This window comes from Sorghum bicolor, chromosome 1, assembly GCF_000003195.3.
Source record: "Sorghum bicolor cultivar BTx623 chromosome 1, Sorghum_bicolor_NCBIv3, whole genome shotgun sequence".
Classification (NCBI taxonomy): domain Eukaryota; kingdom Viridiplantae; phylum Streptophyta; class Magnoliopsida; order Poales; family Poaceae; genus Sorghum; species Sorghum bicolor.
The window spans coordinates 69160070-69174428 of NC_012870.2; the positions used below are offsets into that span (position 1 = coordinate 69160070).

The following is a 14359-nucleotide window of genomic DNA, read 5'->3' on the forward strand; positions in this document are numbered from 1 at the left end:
CAGGGTTGAAATGGTTTTCCTTTCTTCTATTTGAATATATAAAAACAAACATGTATGGTTTGAATGGAATACATTAGGTTGGTCTCCAATGCCATGTCACGAAAGTATGATTACTAATAGTAAAATTGATTCCTTGCTATATGCACATTTATAACCTACAATTATCTTATCTATAACACTGTTGGCTACGAGGACAACTTTACCATTAATACATAGTCCAATTTCTTAGCTCGTGGTGTTTTTTGAGCTTGTACATCAATTAATTATAAATCCATATAGATACATGTCTCGAGTTGTCTGACTTAGCTCCGGTGATACGACGAGATGTTGCGAGTCTCATGCTCTTCAAATTACATGAGACATGGGATGAAATGGTATTATTTTCTTCTATTTGAATATATAAAAACAAACATATACGAACTGAACGGAATGCATTAGGTCGTTCTCCAACACTATGTCACGAGAGTATGGTTAATAATACAGTTCATTATTTGCTATATATACAATTATAAGTTATTATATAGTTGTTGGCTACAAGGACAACTTTATTATTAATGAGAGATTTTCTTGTATGATATTCAAAAAAATGTCTCTTTCTTGTATGGCCTCTTTTTTTGAACTTCCTTCTATGGCTCTCAAACGAATTTTCATTTCTTTTATGACCTTCCGTCCGTTTTCAGCACTTAACGGTGTTAAGTTGAGGGTAAAAAGACCATAATGCTTCTGGCATGAAAATTTATTTCATAAAGATTGGTCTGTTTCTTGTATAAATAAAATTTTTGAGCACATACTATACCGTACTGTGATGCTGTCTAAATATTTATTATGATCCAAATATGTACTGTTATAATGTCTAAATTGTCAATTTATTTGTTTACTATTGCTCAAAATATACAATAAACAAATCAAACTTTGTGATTTTTTTTGACATCAGAGGTATTATGGTCTTTTTACCCTTCACTCAACACCGTTAAGTGTTGAAAACGGACGGAAGGCCATAGAAAGAAGAAAAGTTCGGTTGAGAGCCATAGAAAGAAGTTAAAAAAAAAAGCCATACAAGAAAAATGTATTTTTTTTAGAGTCATACAAGTAAATCTCTCGTTATGAATACATATAGTCTATTTTCTTAGCTCCCAGTGTTTTTTGAGCTTGTACGTCACTTGACTATAAACTCACGAACTCTACAACCTTCTTCATGTCAACACAAAATCAATCTATATTCTTTTTTTTATACTTGTCTGCGTTGGGAGTTGGGGGATGACCAATTGACCATTGACTTGTCTCCGCGAGGCAGGCGTGCTGACTGAGGCCTTGTTTAGATCTAAAATTTTTTGGTTTTTAACACGGTAGCATTTTCATTTTTATTTGACAAATATTATCCAATTTTAGAGCAACTAGACTTAAAAGATTCGTCTCGTGATTTACAGGTAAACTGTGTAATTAGTTATCTTTTTTATCTATATTTAATGTTTCATACATATGCCGCAAGATTCGATGTGATGGGGAATCTTGTAAAGTTTTGGGTTTTTGGGCTAAACAAGGCCTGAATTGATCGTGCATTCTCGCTCCGATGCGGTAATGTCAGCGAGCTGGTATGGACTCGCTCCTTAAGCAGAGGATCACGCATGTGACAACACAAACATACCATGGATCAAGTAAAGTCGTCTACAGAAGAAAGACTCGTAAACACAGCATAGCTAAACCATTGACTCGTTCGTCGGATTTGGCTTTGGGTCCACCGTCCGTCGTTAACAAGTCCTCTGAGACTGCATCTGTCAAAGACAGCACAGGGCAGGGGTGTTAAGTCCGTAACGAAGTATCGAGGCAAAGCTGCTTTGCCAACCTGTCATACTAAAATTCTCTTAGGTGCAAAAAAAATTTATAATATAGATACTGTATCATTTTTTGTTTGTATTTGATAAATATTATCTAATTATAAATTAAATATGTTCGAAAAGTTCGTATCATAAATTACAGTGTACAATTAGTCATTTTTAATTGATATTTAATTTTTCATGTGCTGCAAGATTCGATGTGACAAAAAATCTGAAAAAATTATAAAATCTAGCAAAGAACTAAACAAGGCCTTAGTATTAGATAGTGGGAAGGAATGAAACACGCATCATCGACATTGTGCTTGTGCGATTTCCACAGGAGCGCACGACTTTTAGTTTTACACGACACAAACTTTTTAGACCAGACGAGTTATTCCCATCACGTACGGGACCAAAGGGAGTCAACACGAATTAAAAAGCAGGCTTGGCCGCCGGCGTCGAAGCTCCCTGGCTGGCTCCCGTCCAGACCCGCAACGATTCACACGTGCCTCACCTCCTCCCCCCACTCTCGACTCGCGTCCGACCCATCATCAACCCACATTCCACAGTGCTAGTCCCGGTCCGAGTCCACCGCACCGCGTCGGCGTCCCGGTCCGCCGCCACGCGCACATCAATCCGTCTCGACGGGCTGCACGCACGGGTGGCCCTCGCGCGCGGTATAAAAGTACAGGGATTAGCTGAGCCTGCCCTGGCACCGCACACCCAAACCCCATCCCGAACGCAGAAGATCCCGTGCCCGTGCCAGCGGCGGCGACGGTGTGTGTGGTGTGGACTGGTAGCCATCATCAATCCAGGCATCCCCGTCCACCCGTAACCCCGCCGCCCGGCCCCCGCGGACGCCGGCAATGGCGCGGCTCGTGCTCTCCGAGTGCTGCGGCCTCGCGCCGCTGCGCCTGCGCGCCGGCCGCCGGGGCGCCGCCATTGCGGCGCCGTCGCCCGCCGCGCTCTCCGTGGCGGCAGCGGCGGTGGTCCCGGGCCGCCCCGCGTCCGCGGCCATCCACCGCGACTGGGCGCTCCGCGTCTCCGCGCCCACCCGCCTCACCTCCGCCGTCGAGGAGGACAAGAGGAGCTCCCCGCTCGGGGAGGAGGGCGTGGCGGACAGCGGCGCCGCGGGCGGGGACGGGTTCGACCCGGGGGCGCCCCCGCCGTTCGGGCTGGCGGAGATCCGCGCGGCCATCCCCAAGCACTGCTGGGTCAAGGACCCCTGGCGCTCCATGAGCTACGTGCTGCGTGACGTCGTCGTCGTCCTGGGACTCGCCGCGGCGGCCGCGCGCCTCGACAGCTGGCTCGTCTGGCCGCTCTACTGGGCCGCGCAGGGCACCATGTTCTGGGCGCTCTTCGTCCTTGGCCACGACTGGTACACCTCCACGATTCCCCTGCCGAACTGTCCTGTTAAGCTTTCAACTCAGGTCTTTGACTTCTGCTTCATCTCTGCTGTTTGCAGTGGACACGGGAGCTTCTCAAACAACCCCAAGCTCAACAGCGTGGTCGGCCACATACTCCATTCCTCCATTCTTGTCCCATACCACGGATGGTAGGATTGCCCATGTTTCTTACGCTTGTTACTTTGTTAGTTAGTTTCTGTCGAGGATTATCGTTGATGTTAAGGAAGGACCTGTCTTTGAATGGAATTCAGGAGGATTAGCCACAGGACGCACCATCAAAACCACGGCCACGTTGAGAAGGACGAGTCCTGGCACCCGGTAGGTTTCCTGTCGCCCTCTCTTCAGTTGGAGCTTGAGAAGTTATGCTGATGGTACATGTCTATGAATGGTGCTTGATGGTTCCTCGGATTGTGATTACTTGCAGCTACCAGAGAGGCTGTACAAAAGCCTGGACTTTATGACTAAGAAATTGCGGTTCACCATGCCATTCCCCCTGCTCGCGTTCCCGTTATACTTGGTGAGGCTAAGAGCATCTCTATTGTATGATACATGAATTGGACGAATAAATGTTTTTTGTTTTATGGCGTGGTAGTGGTGCTAAATTCCTGCCCTGTGGGTTCATGATTATGTAGTTCGCAAGGAGTCCAGGGAAGACAGGATCACACTTCAACCCAAGCAGTGATTTGTTCCAACCTAATGAAAAGAAGGACATCATAACATCAACGGCCTCCTGGCTGGCCATGGTTGGTGTTCTGGCTGGTCTCACCTTTATGATGGGTCCTATTCCGATGCTAAAGCTCTACGGAGTCCCATACTTGGTAAGAGCGACATGTCCTCCTCTTCAGACCCAACTTCTGCAAAAGGATAATTTGAATGGGTGATGTCTGTGTGCTCGAAATTTATGTGGCTGCTGCTGGTGTGTGCAGGTATTTGTTGCTTGGCTGGATATGGTCACATACTTGCACCATCATGGCCACGAAGACAAGCTTCCCTGGTACCGTGGAAAGGTGATTATTAGCAAAGCAATTTTCCAATTTGTTGATGTTTCAAGGTCCCAGTAATCTTAAAAAACTACAGTTACTTCCGTTTTTGGTTGGTTAGAAGCTTTTAAATGTTTGCCTCAGCTAAGTCAGGACGTTATTAATTGCAGCGAATTGTTGAATCATAATACATCCTATCCTAGAAATGGAAGTTGTGTAAGGACTAAGGACACACCATGCCAGAAATGTTAGATGCGCAATGACTTCCTCTCCTTTTGATTTACCAGTATTTTGGATAAAACTGGCTGCTTTCCATTGCGCCACTTGACTTCAGCATCTGTAGGCTATCTGTTCTTGCTGGTAGATACATGTTTGGTAGACTGATAGACTTCAACATCTGGACTCACTTTGTTTGCAAATGGCTAGCTTGACCTTGAAACCTTTAAATCATATATAAACCCTAGTGGTGGATATTACAAACCAAAGTTCTATCCTTGGTAATTTTCTGGAGTAAGATCTAATTGGAGGATGCTATTGAACTATTGGACAAAATGTCTATTTCTCTTTTGTCTTTATGAGGGGAAATGATGTAACTTTGTATTTCGTCGCTTACCGAGTGTAACGCTAGGTCAGCCTATTATATAGTTTTCAGTTTTCACTTTACTTTTCAGATTATCGATTGCTGTTAATTTATAAGTATTCTATCCTGATTTCTCCTTTTGAAGATAGATTGGTTATTGATACCACATTGTCCTTTTCTATATTAGGAATGGAGTTATCTGCGTGGAGGACTGACGACACTCGACCGGGACTATGGATTGATCAACAATATCCATCATGACATTGGAACCCATGTCATCCATCACCTTTTCCCTCAAATCCCACATTACCATCTCATTGAGGCGGTAAGAGTTTCCCCTATTCTTGCCTTTTTTTCATTTTTATTATAAGTTTCTTTGCCTAGATCATAAGACCTGTTCTTGGTTGACCTGCAGACTGAGGCAGCAAAACCGGTTCTTGGCAAGTACTACAAAGAACCAAAGAAGTCGGGTGCTCTTCCGTGGCACCTATTTGGGGTGCTAGCACAAAGCTTAAAGCAAGACCACTATGTTAGCGACACCGGAGATGTAGTCTACTACCAAACTGACTCGAAAACGAACACCTCTGCACAAAAATCTGATTGACACGGACTATAGAACGTAGCGTATTCTTCATTTTTCTCAGGGGGGCTGTGCCTGAAGACCTGCCCAGCCTCCCGGGACCTCTGATTGGTGTGACTTGGTACACGTCAATTCAATCAAGAATGTAAGGTGGCATAAGAATTATCATGTATGGGAGGGTAAATGTAGTTCTTTCCAATGATGGAAAACGGATGCTGCTTCCGATGTAACAACATGTGATTCTTTGGACTAGAGGTATACTATTTACAGTAAAGAGTGAAAAAAAAGGACTTAGCTACATGAAAGGCTTACCTCTGATGTTTCAGCTGCCCTGAGTGCGACATGAGCCTGATCGTACGACAGTGAAATGCCGCCTTTGGCATGCTCACGCCGTCACGCGCTAATGCTTGCTGGAAACCAGTAACATTGTATTCTCTTGGCAAGGGAGAGAGCAAAGCGATGGTTTTCAGTAGTTGGAAAAGGGCCCCATCGCTGTCACATTTTTTTGGCTGCCCTCGTGAGCGGGGATGGAATCCTGATGAATGGTGGTGGCAGCTGCACTTGGAGTTGAGTCCTGGTGGGATTCATTCCAATACCCAAGTGGGTTTCTGTCGTTTGTCACTACTGACCGAAACCCAGTCCAGCCCGCCCTCTTTTGTTCCCCGAAAAATCTGCACCCCATCTTATGGTGTGTGCAGGGCTGGGTCTGGGTGTGTGGCTGCCGTTCAAGGCTTCAAGCTTCACAGTGCGACGCGCACGACGCCGCCCGGGAACAACAAGCGTGGAGACTGGAGACCAGCGCAAGTCCTCCTTGTCGAATCAAACCAAGGCCATGGCGACCCGTTTGGGGCGGACACGCTTTGCGTAATCCGCGAGGTGTGCAGGTTTTCGTCAGGAACTTAGGATAGGCCGGCGTGAAGCTTCCCGGCTGGGTGGGAAATGAATTGAACACTATCCTATTCCTATCCAGAAATGGAAAGGCGCCGACAAAAGCAAGCGTTTCTTTGATCCGCTGCATTCACCCGTTTCTTACAGTTTTTTTTTTGCTAGCACTAGAAATTGATTTGAAGATTTCAAGGGGGGGGGGCTCTTCGGAATAGAAATCGGCTATTTCTACATAGGGAAAGTCGTGTGCAATGAAAAATGCAAGCACGATTTGGGGAGGGGATTTTTCTATTGTAACAAGGAAGAATTATCTACTCCATCCGACTAGTTCCGGGTTCGAGTCCCGGGCAACCCATATGGAAAATAGAAAAGAGCAATCTGAGTTTTGAATTTTTACTAACTTCATTTCCAAAATTTTTGGATTTGGTAAATGAAGTTATACGAAAATCCAATTGTTGGGGCTGGCTTGGTTGACATTGGTATATAGACTATGTTATACTGTTAAATAACAAGCCTTCTATTATCTATTTTCTTTCTAGTTAATACGTGTGCTTGGGAGTCCTTGCAATTTGAATAAACCAAGATCTTACCATGAGTGCAATTTTAGAGAGACGCGAAAGTACAAGCCTGTGGGGTCGCTTCTGCAACTGGATAACTAGCACCGAAAACCGTCTTTACATTGGATGGTTCGGTGTTTTGATGATCCCTACCTTATTGACCGCAACTTCCGTATTTATTATCGCCTTCATCGCTGCTCCTCCAGTAGATATTGATGGTATTCGTGAGAATGTTCAGAACTATCATTCTAGTCACAGCATATAGAACTAGAATTAGCTTGCAACATCCTTTGTAATTGTGTAATTGACCTTTACTTTTAGAATTTAAAGGAAACCACTAGTGTAATCCTAAACACAATTGTCATGTGTTTCCCAGAAAACAGAAATCTAGTGCCACAGCAAGCAAATTGCAAATTACGAAGATCTACATAGAAGGGCATATTCAAACAATATACCTGCACTAGAAAAAAGGTAGGAAATAAGATGTGTGTTGACAAACATTTTTCATGTAGGCAGCATGCAATATCATAGAAGTCAAAAAACAGGATATTATGTTATAGAACTAGTAGAGTATATTAGTTATGGCTTGACTAAAATTCAATGGCATCTATTTAAAGTTAAGAAGCCATACATAGTAATAGAAACTGAAACTCATCCCACAGTTTTTAGAACAAATGCAGAGTATTTTCCACACCGGAAATCATTCAACACAAATAGCAGGAAGCTATACAAGTTTCCATATTTTAATCATTTATCATAAAGGAAAAGCTCTGTTTATTCAACACAAAACTAATAATAGCTGAGCGTTCAGTCAAGTTGCTAAGATCTAGACAACTAAATTTCACTTTTGCACGTGTTCAGTTAGCATACTATCAACAAGCCATGTCCAGTTTGCCATGGAAAACAGTATCCATCTCATTAATAGATGCAGCAGGCAATAAGCATGCAGTTAGGTACCTTGCTGTGGTGGATTCCTCACTGGAGCAGCACGTGGAGCTAGGCGTGGGGCGGACCTTCCTGCCAATACAATCAAAAAATAAGCATAAAGACAAATATTAGAGCTAACTGGCTCCTTTAAAATTTGTGAGCCTGCATTGCATGGCATGGCACCATGCGTGGTAATGGCGTCATCTAATAGTATAATAATAATTCTAATAAGAGTAACAAATTCAAGGCACAGCGACAGATTAATTAACAAGAAGGGCGACGTCAGTGCCATAATAATGCAATACCCGTCAAGCTATGCAGTCAATACAACTGCATAATCAAACATACAAGACCCAAAAAGAAGTGACTGGCATACTAATAGGAATATTAGCTAAATAAGTCCCAATCCATACAACCATAAATAATCTACAAAGTGAAACACATAATTTGTCTGAACCACAACTTGCTGTTACTTCTTAAAAGGCACGCATACTAAACCAGATTGAATCATTGTTCAGTAATGGTTGCCTAGAGTTTCCAATTCACAGGTGTATATTTGCAGGCAATGCTGCAAGGATCAGCAAGCCATCCAGCCAGTAGAATTGCACAATCAAACATACAACACCCAGAAAAGAGGCATACTTGCTAGCATGGCTCTTGACAGATGCATCGAAGGTGTACAAATGACAATGTAGGAGCACATTTAGACACGGCAAGAAAAATGCAAGATAACCAACAACAATTAAAAAGTAATCTATCAGCAGAACATGGGGTGAATATTTCTTGAGAGACTAGCCGCAAGCATAAAATTGCAGATTGTCAAGAGCCTAAGCTGACAAACTTATTTAGCCGCAAGCATAAAATTGCAGATGGGGTGAATATTTAAACAGTCTGTGTATTATACTAAGGCATTCAGAAAATATTTGTAGGAAGAGTCAAAGACAATGACAAAACAACTGAACTTTGATTATTATATATATCAATAAAGCACCACTAAATCAACAAAGCAGATTGCTTCACCAATCCTCAGATGCAAGCAGTCCAGAAAAACACTGTTTTCCAAATGGCCACACACAGCAGGCTCTAACAACTTGATGTCATGGAAATTTCAGGCAGCTATTTAAACATTGAATTTGCTGTAACTTATCCCTTCCCTTCCCTTCCCTTCCCTTCCCTTCCCAAGCGATAGTCCTATCAACATGAGTGTCGATTCACCCTACTCGACTATCTAAGCCATCAGTTCACATCCAAGCAACCAAACTAGTCAAATCAACAGTCAAGCGAGAGCACCGAGACAGAGGTTCACACACCGAGCAGCCAAATAAAATGCAACAATTCAACTTTACACGAGTCCACTAGATATTAGATTTCTTCATACAGAAGCTACCTCCACTGGCCCGAAATTGCAGATGAGATGGCAGCAGCAGCTCCAAGATCTACAAGAAATAGTCTGTGTGAAGAGACGATCAAGAGACCCGAAACCCTAACAAATCGAGAAGCTTCTGTGAAGGAGATGTGGATAGAGGTGGACTGACCGACGATAACGACGGTGGTGGAACGAAGCGGAGCCGGATGCGCCGTCCAGGGAAGTCACGGTGGCGGAGGCGTGTTCACCGGCGCGAGGCAACGGGGCAGCAAAGACGGGACCTGGGGCAGCGACTGGATCCTGGGGCGGAGGCGGCGGCCAGATGCCGGGGCGGAGGCGACGGCCGGATGCCGGGGCAGAGGCGGAGGCGGTGGTCGGAGGCGGTGGTCGGAGGCGGCGGCGTCGCGAGGGGAAGCCGACTCGCGACTCGCGAGCGACGGGAAACCCTCCCGGCCTCTTCGCTCGTGGAGCCTTTCCGCGTGGAAAATGAAGGGAATGCGGCTGCGATCCTCGGGTTGGTGGGCTGCCAAATGGCCCAACAATTTGACCCGGGGGAGACTGGCACGGGACAAATTGGTCCAGGAAAAAGCCCAGGATCCCGCCGGGAATGTGGGCTGCGAAAGTAGGCCTCAGAGGGGGGGAGGGGGGAACCTATCAGAATCGGTGTCGCATGTATCTATCGCTTATAATACTTTTCTTGTCGCCCGCGGAAACTTTTGGTCCTTGGCATTACGACTTTTCCCCTTTTGCTCCGTTTTTGAAAAAGCCATGTCCGGGTGGTTGCCGTCCCTCTCTCGTATCTCACCTTCCAGTGACCCGTATCCAAGATCCAAATTACATCATGCCAGATTGAGTCAGAACCATGTGTTAATAATCTTCTCGTATTCTTAGCACGTATTGTCGATTTGGGACCAGAGCTTCTTTCTTTACCGTTTATTTCCTTTGACCTGATTGAATCGGAGAACCCAGGTCGACCGCGCAGGTGGAGCGGGGTCTTACGTAGTTTTTTGTTTTGTTTTGTTTATATACTCATATATGGCGTCCGCGACTAGACTAAGGCTACTCGACAGGCCAGTGGCTGCATTAGAATGACATTCGTTGGTCAGGCACTCAGCCCTTACGAGGCTGCGACTGCGACGATGAAAGAAACATAGCATGGCCACGTTTCCTTGCGGCGTGCGTGCTCTCCCACAATAAGCTGTTGTTTTAACGTGTGGTCGGTACATACAAATGTTTCCTTGTGTCTCTTATCTTGGATGAACCATGTAATTGAGGCGAGAACATGAATAGCCGGGGTCCATGGTGTTTGCTCACTTCCTCGAGTGGTGGCGGTGGTGTGACGAATTGGCGATGGAGCCTGCAGGGGCGGCAGCTGGTTGAGCCAAGGAGACGGGTAAGTAGCGGAGCGGAGGCCGCGCACGCGCGGCGGGATCGCGGCCGGGCCGTCAAAGACGTGGTGGATCGGCACGGTGGGATTCGGCGATCAAAGAGCGCTGAATGCAACGGAGGTCCCGGACCGGACTGGGCAAAAAGGACCCAGCGACGGCATGGGCTTCCCACAATCTTTTGGCGGCGGGCACAAACGCACTAGTCGGATTGGGCCTGTTTAGTTCCTTTCTGGGCTTAATGACGTGCCCAGTAACTCTACAAATGGATACTATGTTGTATGGAAGATTGATTGCGTTGACTGAGTTGGGCCTAGTGCCGGCATGACTCCGATGGCCCGATATGTATGGCGGTGCTAGATTGTGCTCTTGGGCTTGAGTTTCTGACATTGCATTGTTAAACAGTAACATGTGACACGAATCTATTTCAACATGTAAACTATCAACGTCAATCATCATTATCTATGTCATCTTTCATTAATAACGATATCATTTCACTAACTCCTAACCTCTTAATGCAAACTACTCACATAATCTCCACACACTTAATTTTAGTCTAAGTTTTTCACACTTAACATAAAGAAAATTTGTTAAGATTTTTTGGGAAAAAAAAAAGAAAACAAAGCCAAAATAAATATCCTATCAAAAAATTCAGCCCAAAAACATGCATTCTCTTAGATCTTTGTATTAGCCTTTAGGTTGTTTAAAAAAAGTTTTGATACCTCTTTATATTTTCGATGCCCAACCTGAAAATCCTAGACCCGCCAGCCTAGTGTCAAAGTTCATCTACTTCCTCTTTAACTGGATCCTAGAAACGTATAATATATAATTATCTATAAAAAAAAACAGGAAAAGCGAGTCTAATAAAAGTGGTTCTAGATGACATGGCTACCTGCACTTGCTGGTAGATTCACCATGCTAATCTATACCTATTTATAAAAAGAGAAAATTTCAGTCTGCCGCGTGCCTATCCGTTTCCGTCTAGAATCGATCCATGATCAGCCCGTAGATAGACTGGAAGAGGAAAAAATAGAAGCTTTTTTAGGGTTTCTAATGCAAAATCTTCTATAAAAATTAATAAATATATAGTAATTCATAGAAAAATCTAAAAATACAAAACAAATTTTGTTCAGCTCCACATATTTAGATCCATATAGTAAACAAAAAAATCACAAATTTTAGTATATTTTTTTGCTGGTAGATGCTTGTCTATGCTTTTTAGTGAAAAACTAAAATTGTAGTTATCTTGCTCCAATTATTATAAAAATTTGGATTAAGTCCACTTTTATCCCCTCAACTATTGACTGAGTTTAATTTTAGCTCTCAACTACAAAACCATCTGTTTTTCACCCTCAACTATTAAAACCGGTCACTTTTAGCATCCGGAGAGAGGACCGGACGGTTTTGAGCCACTTTGAGCAGTTTTTTCTTTTTCTTTTCTATAGTTAAACCTGTGAATTTCATAGTGAATTGTTTCAGCATGGTAAATTCATCAAATTTTTTGGGTAGCCTTGTCATGATGTTCTCTATGCACAAAAAATGTGAAACTATGAAAGTAAGTATTTTTTGGATGCTAAAAAATTAGCTCTTTCAATTAATAAATACATGTTCTATGATTTTTGTTGGATAATATATATATATATATATATATATATATATATATATATATATATATATATATATATATATATATATATATATATATATATATATATCCTATGATCATGAAACTTTTTGCATAACTCTTTTATGACCGGTTTTGATAGTTGAGGGTGAAAAACAGACGGTTTTGTAGTTGAGAGCTAAAAATAAACTCGGCCAATAGTTGAGGGGCTAAAAGTGGACTTAATCCTAAAAAGTGGACTTAATCCTAGTCTATTTAATGTGATGCTTGATTTGTGGTAAAAGTTTTAGCACAATTCCTATATATCTTACTGATTTACTAATTTAACTAAATTTATGCTTGAGGATGCTTACACTACCTTTGCATGATGTCTTGTTATATCATATGAACACTTTATAAGTCTATGTGTTTATAATCTACATACATTTAACTGATATATCATATTCATAGAAATCCTAATCTAAATAAAAAAATAAAGCTACCAACAAACTTCTCATTTTTAATATAATACTAAGGTAAGGTATATAAAGAGGTAATATTAAAGTAAGAGAAGGTTTGACTAATTTCTATTATTATTATTAAATAAATATGTCTCCAAGCTATATATTATTTTAAATATTAACTATCTAATACCATAGATGTCATGGTTATCAATAAAATAAATTATAGACTTTAAATTTTATAAAAAAACATAAACATAAATAGAATGTAACATTATGTCATAACTTTCTATGCGCATTTGATGTTTTTCCCCGTTGCAATGCACAATAAAAATCAATCTCAAGATTTACATAGACTTCGGCTTACCAATAAAAAGTATATTGTTAGCTTCTTGTCTTTTCACGAACAATACACAAATTGACAGAAACTTATACAATCTATATAAAATCGAAATCAAATCTAAAAATTATAATTCAAAAGTTTATTAGGCTCCTTTCAACCAGAGAGTACAAGGTGCCATTGCGTGTGAAATAAAATCCTAAAAAGTCTAAGAGCATGTATATAAACTATATATGGACAGTCTGCTTCAAAGTCAATTGTAAAAGTTTAAAAATTGTCAAATTTAATACAAAGGATAAAACACAAATAAATATAATAAAGTGCTCATTTTTTACAAACGTCTATTTGCTCCCGTAGCAACGTACGGATATATTTTGCTAGTAATAATAATCTTTTAATAGTACTCTGTAATCCTTCTTCCTCCTGCATCTTGCTCACTTGCTGCCTCTCTTCTGATTGAAAGACGCAGCCAACTATTGTAGAGAGCAGCGGTATATGCGGTTAAGGCGTGGTTTAGATTTTTTTTTATTTTGACACTTAGCACTTTCATTTGTATTTAATAATTATTGTCTAACTATAGATTAACTACGCTCAAAAGATTTGTATCGCAAACTACATATAAACTGTATAATTAGTTATTTTTTATCTATATTTAATGCTTTATGTATGTATCGTAAGATTCGATATGACGAAAAATCTTTAAAAACCCTTAATACAAATACGGTATAGCTGCATAGGAGTACGAAGCAATCTGCCTCTGCATTGACATGTACACCCACAAGGTCTGGACCAACGAATCAGGAAAAAAAAGTATCTGTAAAGAAAAGTGGAATGCAGTCGTGACTCATGAGCATTCTACGTGTACCTACATATTTTTCGATGCGTTTCCCATGTGCAATATTATGGTGTCTCTGTCCTAGCACATAGTTGCGATCGATCTGGGAAAATGAACTTTGAAATCTCTTCACATGTCGGCGAGCTCCATAACTACAGCAGTATAACACTGACAGCTTATTGCCTAGATAGCGCACACTGCGACATTTCTTGGTAGCCACATGTAATTCCTAGTCATGTCACGTTCAGCCGTTTAGGCGCTGTAACACTAACACACGCACATGCCTCTAAATTGCAACAACCGCGGAGTCTCCGATCGACCGAAACGTGGCGACTGAGACTGACCATAAAAGAAAAAAATCTATGGTAATGATGTCGTGAGGAAACGTTGCAATTTCTGGGTCGGTGCAGCACCGGCCGCACGTTTGCTTGGCCGCCCCTCCGCCGCGAGTGTCGAGTGGCCGTGCCAGCGGCGCGGGGAGCGTCACGTCGCGTCACCGGCTGATGTCGCCATCGCCCATCGGGCGGGTTGTCGACGTGTACCCGGCGCTGGCGAGCGGGACGGTGCGTGCACGAACATTGCTCTGCTGTTTCCCGTTATGGCACCCCACATACGAAGCCGTCCGCCCGACCGTCCGCGG

At 42.6% G+C, this 14359-nt stretch overlaps 1 protein-coding gene and 1 long non-coding RNA gene across 6 annotated transcripts; one reads left to right on the forward strand and one right to left on the reverse strand.

The window, feature by feature from the left end:
* Positions 1498-9572, reverse strand: LOC110437413. 5 transcript variants are annotated; one of them, XR_002455514.1, is made up of 5 exons: positions 9265-9572; positions 9117-9165; positions 7760-7819; positions 7258-7262; positions 6742-7050 (listed from the first exon to the last, which is right to left on the reverse strand). It is a non-coding gene; the product is annotated as an uncharacterized LOC110437413 (long non-coding RNA). The 5 variants fall into 5 exon arrangements; XR_002455513.1 differs by lacking the exons at positions 6742-7050; positions 7258-7262 and adding an exon at positions 1498-1772 and having other exon boundaries at positions 9265-9571; XR_002455512.1 differs by having other exon boundaries at positions 6742-7262.
* On the forward strand, positions 2521-5665 carry LOC8084033 (omega-3 fatty acid desaturase, chloroplastic). The gene is made up of 8 exons (XM_002465373.2): positions 2521-3192; positions 3280-3369; positions 3472-3538; positions 3645-3737; positions 3853-4038; positions 4147-4227; positions 4968-5105; positions 5196-5665. Exons 1-8 carry the CDS (start codon positions 2681-2683, stop codon positions 5382-5384), a joined length of 1356 nt encoding a protein of 451 aa, XP_002465418.1. The 5' UTR covers positions 2521-2680; the 3' UTR covers positions 5385-5665.

What these genes read in the sequence shown, in the direction of transcription:
- LOC8084033 (XM_002465373.2), top strand. Translation starts at nt 2,681, where the DNA reads ATGGCGCGGCTCGTGCTCTCCGAGTGCTGCGGCCTCGCGCCGCTGCGC. An exon ending in TTCGTCCTTGGCCACGACTG is followed by an intron (nt 3,193 to 3,279) that starts GTACACCTCCAC and finishes TGCTGTTTGCAG; the next exon opens with TGGACACGGGAGCTTCTCAA. An exon ending in TCGCGTTCCCGTTATACTTG is followed by an intron (nt 3,738 to 3,852) that starts GTGAGGCTAAGA and finishes ATGATTATGTAG; the next exon opens with TTCGCAAGGAGTCCAGGGAA.